The sequence below is a fragment of the Stigmatopora nigra genome, chromosome 22, assembly GCF_051989575.1.
Source record: "Stigmatopora nigra isolate UIUO_SnigA chromosome 22, RoL_Snig_1.1, whole genome shotgun sequence".
In the NCBI taxonomy this organism is placed as follows: domain Eukaryota; kingdom Metazoa; phylum Chordata; class Actinopteri; order Syngnathiformes; family Syngnathidae; genus Stigmatopora; species Stigmatopora nigra.
The window spans coordinates 1,805,450-1,814,357 of NC_135529.1; the positions used below are offsets into that span (position 1 = coordinate 1,805,450).

General features: G+C 37.8%; 1 protein-coding gene across 1 annotated transcript; it reads left to right on the forward strand.

Moving 5' to 3' along the window:
• Positions 1–1,669: 1,669 nt before the first annotated feature.
• Positions 1,670–8,646, forward strand: LOC144215730 (F-actin-capping protein subunit alpha-2-like). The gene is made up of 10 exons (XM_077744841.1): positions 1,670–1,830; positions 4,819–4,882; positions 5,199–5,250; positions 5,374–5,437; positions 6,477–6,683; positions 6,830–6,909; positions 7,000–7,078; positions 7,151–7,222; positions 7,659–7,721; positions 7,937–8,646. Exons 1-10 carry the CDS (start codon positions 1,792–1,794, stop codon positions 8,075–8,077), a joined length of 861 nt encoding a protein of 286 aa, XP_077600967.1. The 5' UTR covers positions 1,670–1,791; the 3' UTR covers positions 8,078–8,646.
• Positions 8,647–8,908: the final 262 nt, after the last annotated feature.

Below are 8,908 nucleotides of genomic sequence, written 5' to 3' on the forward strand. Positions count from 1 at the left end.
TTTAATTACTCATCAACAATTGATATTGGTTTATTTCCCAAATGGATGCACTTGAGCAGTTCTTCTCATGTGATCAGCTCACATTCCACAAAAAGGCCTGTCTTTCTCCACACCTAAATAATTCCACCATCACTCATCTAAAAGTGTAAAAAAAAGGACAGGGAGTGTGGGTTTAGGCAGCCAGGAATTCCACGGGAGTGTAGTCAAAGGCAGACTGCTGTTGAAAGCTCATATCTTCACAAAACTTCTTACATCTTTTCATATCTTGCAATAAGTGAAGTACATAAACAGACACTGAGAAGCTGCTATTTTTCCTAGTGTTGTATAAATACATTATATGTTTCTACATAATGACATCATATTTTATTATATCATAGTGTAGCGGAGCAGATCATATTGTATATTGTGTCATTTCACATAATATCAGGATAATACAATGGCTTAATATAAATGATTGGAGTTTCAATTGGACTAAAACGTTTTCTTGCAGTCAAAACAATTGAACATCTAGTGGCATCCATGGAAATGAAATATTTAAACACTCATTTCCAACTCCTCCAAATGTCACCCTATTTTTTTCAATGAGATGCTGGAAGCAGCTGTCGGAAGAAGGTCGCATCAGGTTTCTGTCTTTTGTCTGCATTTTAATAACAGAATTTCCTGACCGCTAATGAGTGATCTGACGAGGTCACCAGCACTTTTTCCATCTGCTTGCTTCCTTGGAAAACTGACTAAGGCCAAGAAGTGGTGAGCTCAATTGAAATAAAAGAGCCCATCTTGCTTTTGCATCAACTTGTCACGCTTCTTACTCACTTCTTAATAACGGTCTCAGCACTATCAGGTGTGTCGCGGCCTCCTATCACATGCGTAAGTAGCCAAGAGAACATTTTGGGAGGGAGACAAAGTTACATTCTGGTCTTCCATCTTCACACTCTATTATGTTAGGTCTTTGATATTCCCTCGAGGTGATAATTGTCCCAGTGGGAACAGTGTCATGACTCAGCAGAGGCTGACGGCCTGGCACTGAGTAACTATTGCCTCTTTCATGAGTCTTCAATGCTGCATTCTGTCCCTTTACTGCATGACACATGATATTTTCAAGTTCATCCTCCTGCGGTGTGCTTTGTCATTATAAATAGGCAGTTTGGTTGTGAGGTAACATCTGTGGCATCTGGAGATGCCTCAAGCAAGGCACTCTATCCAACTTCTCCAAATGAAGACATTATATCATTATTTGTTGAGCTGTAAAAAATATGCTATGTGATATGATAAGATACAAAAGTGAAACACAATAAACTCCAGGATGTTAAGCACAATAGTGCATCATTTGAGGTAATGCAGTTTCATACCTTGTTTTGTTATTGTCATTGGAACAAATTATTGTCCAGTAGTATCATATATTATACAGTGAACACCCTCTATTTGCTGGGATATACAAAGGACGGACATGAACAGTGAAAATCCACGAGTACTGTAACTGAACCTCCTAAAAAAAAAGTTTAGACTTTAGAATACCCAAAAAAATACATTGTCTAGATTTGCCTTTAAAAGCCTCCTAAATTCAGTCTTACATCTCTATCTAGCGGACAAGGAAGGTATTATTCAAGTTACACTTTTTTTTTAACTGTGCAGGTCTTCGCCACTCTCCAGGCAGGAGTGGGCGTAACCTATGATCTGGGGGCGTAACCAGACTTTGGAGAGACTGCAGACAGATAGGATTTGAAATTCGGGGGAACCACCCATGTGGTGACGTCACGGCGCTCTGACAAGCTGGTGGTGCCGGAAGAAAAGATGGCGGATCTATACGACCCGATCAGCAACCAGGAAAAGGTAGGAAGACTTTCAAATAAAGCCAACCAAACTACATTTGGCCTAAGACGAGATACGATTTTGTACAGGGGAACCTGACCATGTTTTGGATTTGCTTTGCATGACGATCGTGTTTATTTGACGGCTGGAATTTGCGGGCCCGTCGCCGTCGCGATTGCTGCTGCTGCTTGGGCTCTTCTTATTTTTAGCTCTACTTCCGCTCATTTTAGCGAAGCGCCAAACGGAGACTCCTTGTACGGTGCTGGCTCAAAATAGGAGCAGTGTTGGCGTTATAATCTCAGCCAAGATAACAAATGTCGCATTGTTCTGCCGAGTGGTGAGGGTCACTTGTCGGATCTTGTCCGCCTTGGCAAAGTTTTTCGTACGCCAAAAAGCGGGCTAGCTCCCATAGTTTAGCACTTAGCTGCTCGGTGGCTAACAGTTAGCTCGACTTACAAACACGCCCTTTTGCTGATTTGATGATCCCGTTTGTGTTCTTTCGACTTTAATTACAACACTAATCAACATTTTGCAATGACATTCGTGTCTCCTCAGCACTCTCTATACCCGGAGTCATCATTATTATTATTTAATTTAATTATTAATACAGACTGAAGGTCTGTCAAAGCACCACTTAAGAAGTAGTTGTTGTTGTTCTTGTGGCATCTAACTTTGAAGTTCTACTCAATCGTGAACCGGTCGTACTCGGTAGCTAATTACGATGTGCATCTAATCATCCATATTTTAAAAATAAATGTATTTCTGATGATTATTTTTCATATTTATTGACTTTTTCTTGTCTGTGTTGCCTCTACCAATTGGGCAGTATGGGCGAGCACAGTAGCACAAACTGTTTTTGAATAATGTAAAACAAAACACATTTTCATATATAATGGAATATGTGGAATCAACATTAGTTAAAAAATAAAAACATTCAATCTGGAGAAGAGGTGTCAGTGCATGATTTTATTTTTTTTATTTTTAAATAAAGTATGTAGCATCAAATTGGTATGTTTTCTAAACAGGAGAAAATGGGAAATTATGAGGATCTTTTCACGAATCTTTCATTGGAACACAGATTTAGCTATTCATTATTACAACATGGGTCAATCTCTGATTTGCTGGTCTGTTAGTGTTGTCAATCCACTTTGAATGCAAAATTTCAGCAAGCGGAAGAAGCTTCTTGAGGGTTTGATGGTTGAGAAAAGGTTCTGGTCTTCTCTAAATGATTTGGATCTTCAGGAGTAATCAGCCACCAATTATTTATGATTTCCTAGTAATGATTTATGATAACATCTAATTGCTACGTGGTAAAACAAAAAGAATGATTTTCTTGGTTTTTGTTTGGAAACTTTCCACTGAGAGCAGTAGCTAAACCACAGACAAACAGAGAACAACAGGAAACTGGTAAATCAATCACTTTGCACTCCATAAGCATCATACATACCGACTGACTTGTTGGCATTCATGTTTTTCAGGAAATATGGTCTAATTTAATATATCAGATATACATGTTAGTTTATAGTATATTGTCATTTGGTATGTTAATTTTTTTTAATCATAGCTTATTGTATTGGATTTTATACCAGTACAGTGTATCAACAACAACAAAAATGTATCCTCGGCTAATAGTCTGGTTACATATTTTAGCCCATTATATCACGTCAGTATAATCTCATGTTATATGAAATGCTGTACTGACAATGTGGTGCTTTGTAAACTAGTGCAGTCTTTTTGTGTTGTATAACAATAGTAACTGTCATGCCCTATTAAACTATTATGTACTGAAATTATTTTTAAAAACAAAAAGAAATTGGACCACATTGCCCATAGCAATGTTTTGACAAATTTGATACTGAAAGATCTTCAAAAACATGTGCTCATATCAAAGGCAGCATTCTCTACTCTTTAACTGACTATTTTGTTCTGGAGAACCCCTCAAAGCAATAACAATGAATTATTTCTACACTTCCAGTCAAATGACAAATCCAGTCGCATCATATCTGTGATCTGTTTTGTTCCTACGATTTTTAAAGTACTATTTCAAAGAAAACAAATTATTACCTCCCACAGACCATTTTTATGGACAGTCAAACTATATTTTGTCGCCTTAAAACTAGAACATTTCAGGAATGCTGTCGGGTGTCAACCCTGGTTTTCCTTCTCCTGAGTTTGCCTGTTGGGGCTTGTTTGTGTTCTTTAAAAGCTTTTCGAAACTTTTGATAATTTTTTCCTCTAGCTGAAAATTTGTATCCGTTCTGGATAGTAAAATAAAACCCATCGCTCTTTTGTGGTTGGAGCAAATCATGTTTTACTGTTTTTAAGCCACAAAGCACATCATATGGTTGAAAGTGATGTATACAGTAGCCGCACAGTCTAAAACATCCATGAAGTCAGAACATTTGGGGCGATTGTTCTCATATTGTGGGAAGTTGAATGTGAGGATTAGTGAACATTTCTGCATAATTTGAAGACTAAAATTTTGTATGTATCATATGAGCCTCATAAACTCTCAAATTGCCTCTTCATATCTAATTGTCTACCACCCGGATCTCCACTTAATACATACAGATACAAAAAGTTCTGTAACAAAAACACACACACACACACACTCATGCTAAAACTACTCCTCCACCCACACCTTCCCTTGGCTCACCGACATGTGAGAACCTGGGTGAGTTGTCAGAAGCCACCAACAAATCCGGCAAGTTTTCCTCAGCACATTTTAATGGCCTTATATGGTCGGGCACCACGCAGGGGAGGGAGTGTCTGTTGTCTTTTGTGCTCATATGACCCAGAAATGGGAAGTATTGCTTAGAAGCATCAGCATAGAAACTGTAATTGTGACAAAATGCCTTTTCCTCACACTGTCAACTGCAATATTTCATTCAGTAACCCCAATTTTTCATCCATTGTTTCACCGCTATAAATATACATATATAATTTTTAGATCTTGCATGTGAAGGTTGAACAATTTTTGTTAAACATCATTTTGTATTTTGCCTGCAGGTGCGCATAGCAGCAAAATTCCTAATTCATGCCCCACCAGGAGAGTTTAATGAAGTTTTCAATGGTGAGTTGTCTTAATTGAACACGTTCATAAAAGACAAAAAAAATCTCTCAACACTTTAAAAGATGGCAGGACATTTTTAGAGCGGGTGGGCTATGTTTGTGTGTGTGTTGGTGGGGCCGCCTCTTTCTTATCTTACCCATTGACAACCACACACACTCCTGAACACAATCAATTCCCTTTTGCCATTTTGTCCACTGACTTTTATGGGGTTTTACACACTGTTCCACTCTGTTCATTTGCCATGAATGATTCACTCTTTCATCAGAACTCCCTTTTAGTCTCCTCCTCCATCTTATCTACTTGTCTGTGTTTGTAGATGTGCGATTGCTGCTCGACAATGACAATCTCCTCAGGGAAGGCGCAGCGCAGTAAGTGGTCCCCTTTTGTTTTAATTGATCACTAATCGACTGTGTAGTTCTCTCAAATGAATATAAAAGTAGTCTGTGGCAATTTGGCCTAAATTTTTATTTTTATTTTCCCTCTTTTGACAGTGCGTTTGCACAGTACAACTTGGAGCAGTTTACCCCCGCAAAAATTGAGGGCTATGATGACCAGGTAATTATAACATTTAGTTTTTAACCCTTGTTTTTTTTTAAATCTCTAATACAGTTTTATTTTAATTTTGGAATTCCGCCTACACTCAAAAACAAGGAATTTTAGTGCAATTGAAGACTACCCTAGTCTCCCTTTTGTCATAACAAGTGGCATATATTCTCTATCAAATGGAGTATTTTCATCACTATAATTTCCAGAGTTTTAGATAAAGTCGGACAAAGCTTCTATAAAAATCACTCAAAAAAGCAGTAATAACAAATGGGCAGCTTTGTTTTAAAAACAGCTGGGTACAAAAGGAGAAAGTAGGCTTATAGTTAAATATATATGGTAATTGTTTGTCACCATCTGCCAGCAGGCATGGTGTACATCATATTTAATCCAAAGCCAACTGGGGTGGTCTACGACATATCCGAAACCCTAGTTAGGATAAGCATTATAATTCACCATCACTTTTACTCAGTTGTCCTGGCATTGCAAGTCAAAGCAAAAAAAAAAAAAAAAGATATTAGCACTCATGGAGGTAACTGTTTAGATAATGAGCAAATTTGCCAATGATGGCGCTTGAGATTTTTGTACTAATTGAATGTGCTTCAACCCCAGTAATGATTGCCGAGCGTTACGTCAACGTGTCATCATGTCCCAGCTATCCCCAGGCTGCTCGTCTTAATTCTCCAGTCACCCGCGTTCCCACCAGCATCAATGCCGGTGGTGACGTCTGTCTCCTTTTTGTGTGTAGCCCCATGCATAATGCCTATTGTTCATAAGGGCCACTTCAATTTGTTCATAAAAGTCTTAGATTCTTGATTAAAACATGTTTAAAATGGTTTATTCATAGGGGTGAAGTATGATTTTATGGAAGCAATAGATTTCTAGATGGATCTTGGAGAGTTTGTGAGTTTCCGGTCAAAGTCTATCCATCTTTGCGAGGAATAAAACCACACAATATAAATGGTTTTATGAGAATTTATATTTTCAAGGATTTTATTTTCTCTTTAAAGAAAGGGAAACTTTCTGATCCAGTGTTTCTGCTCAACAATAGGTTTTAATCACAGAGCATGGAGATCTAGGAAACGGCCGCATCTTAGACCCCAAGAACAAGATCTCTTTCTCCTACGACCACTTAAGGAAGGAGGCCACCGATGCTCGGCGTCACGATGTTGACAGCTCCATGGAAGAGTGGAGAAGCGCCGTTGACACGGCCGTCAGGGCCTACGTCAAGGAGCACTACCCCAGCGGAGTCTGCACTGTGCGTTTATTTTTAAATTTAATTTAAATATATTTTTCCCAAAAATGTATTTTTCTCTCATAACCTCACTCTTTGACTTCTGGCATTCATTTAGCCTTAGTTACTCCTAATAATTCACTCAATTTTGTCATCCATTCTTTGCTCAGGTTTACGGCAAAAACATCGATGGGCAGCAGACCATCATTGTGTGCATTGAGTGCCATCAGTTTCAGGCCAAGAACTTCTGGTACCTTGTTGTATTTACTCAAAAGCCGAAAGGTGGAAGGAGTTGGATATCCGACCCATATATATATTTTTTCTCTCTCATTGTGGCTAGGAATGGACGCTGGAGGTCAGAATGGAAATTTGCCATCTCTCCATCCTCCACTGATGTGGCAGGAATCATGAAGATTCAGGTCATTTTCCATGCCAGCTGCTTTTAGTGACATGCTGGCACACTGTAATGGTGTCCTCCATTGTCTACACAGGTTCATTACTACGAGGATGGCAATGTTCAGCTGGTTAGCCACAAGGAGGTGAAGGAGAACATGACAATATCCGTGAGTTCCCGCGTTTTATTGCGCCGCTGCTTATATGCTCTCAAATGATCTTCACAAATCCTCCTCCCTGTCAATTTTCTTTTTTTGTCAAACTAGAGTTGATGCAGCCCTCTGATGTGCAGATATTGCTTCACATCTTACACCCAGAATCTCCACAAAAAAATATTTTTTCAGATTTTGGTATTGCAAACTTGGGAAATGTGAACAAACATTGAAACTTTCTGTCTACTACACAAGACGATGTCTTGGACCTACGTCCTCTAGCTGAGGCCAAAAAAAAAACCAGAAAATAATAATAATCTAGTGATTTTCCACTTCATCATCACACATTATTAATGAATGATGGGAGGAGGACGCAATGCCATTTTCTTGGTTCTTTGTTTTACTATATATATATTTTTTCTAATATATCTTACCATTTTTTTTTACCTTCCAGAATGAGGTTTCAACCGCAGAAAGGTTTGTCAAGCTCATGGAGGTTGAAGAAAGCAAATATCAGGTATGTGCAGAGCCCACTCCCTGGTTGCCTCCAGTGAAGTTATAAATATTGGCTAGTTGACTGATTTTTTTTACACATGTTAATCTATAATAACCAGTAATATAATTGGTCATAAGCTCTGTTGTAGAATGAATTTGGAAGCATACCCCCCAATAATACAACTCTAAAGACTGTATAACATTGTTTGGGGGTCATTTTCCTGTCATCCAACACAGAAAGCCATCAACGAGAATTACCAGACCATGTCGGACACTACTTTCAAAGCCTTACGCCGCCAGCTTCCTGTGACACGCACTAAGATCGACTGGAACAAGATTTTGAGCTACAAGCTCGGCAAGGAGATGCAGAACGCTTGAAGAAAGAAAGAAAAAAAACTTAATCCCACACCACCTTGTCTTTAACATACAGACACACACACACCGACATACACACAAACAATGTTGCATGACTGGGTAGTTGTATTTGTCTTTGTACAAAAGGAAAAATTCGATAATACAGACGATGCAAGATGTCAAATTTACTCATTGGATGTTACTTTTTATTGATGTTCTTTTCTTTTATACACACACACACACACAGACACAGAGCTAGGTGCGCCTCCTTGCTATATCTGGTATATTGGATGGATATATATATGTGACATAGGAACAGAAGCAAATGAGGGTAACTGGGAAAAATGTATGCATAAATACAATTATTTGTAGTTAAATTACACACACAAAATATAGCTTTTTTGGCAAAAGTATTTTCCCCCTCTTATTTTTGGCTGCTTCTTCTACTCTGTCCTGTTTTTCTCTCTTCCCTGACAGACTGAATGGCCTTGTCCATCTATGACCGACCAACAAGCTTCACTAACCGGTACCTGCTGCAAATATTAAAAATATCAAATATTGCAATAAAAACAAATTTGAGGAAAATAAATGCATCACTTTTCTCCTCCTGTTCTTTTTACTCACATCTGACCAGACTATTAAAATGATTTAAAAATCTAGACACTGTAATATATATATATACATATATACTATACATATATTTATGTAATATATATGTATATATAATATACATATATGTATGTAATATATATATATATATATATATATATATATATATATATATGATATCCATATGTATATATATTATATATAGATATATGTATATATTACATACATATATGTAATTTATATGCT

Coding starts and splice junctions, on each gene's coding strand:
- LOC144215730 (XM_077744841.1), top strand. CDS start 1,792: ATGGCGGATCTATACGACCCGATCAGCAACCAGGAAAAG. Junction 1,831..4,818: donor CGATCAGCAACCAGGAAAAG/GTAGGAAGACTT, acceptor TTTTGCCTGCAG/GTGCGCATAGCAGCAAAATT. Junction 7,223..7,658: donor AGGAGAACATGACAATATCC/GTGAGTTCCCGC, acceptor TTTACCTTCCAG/AATGAGGTTTCAACCGCAGA.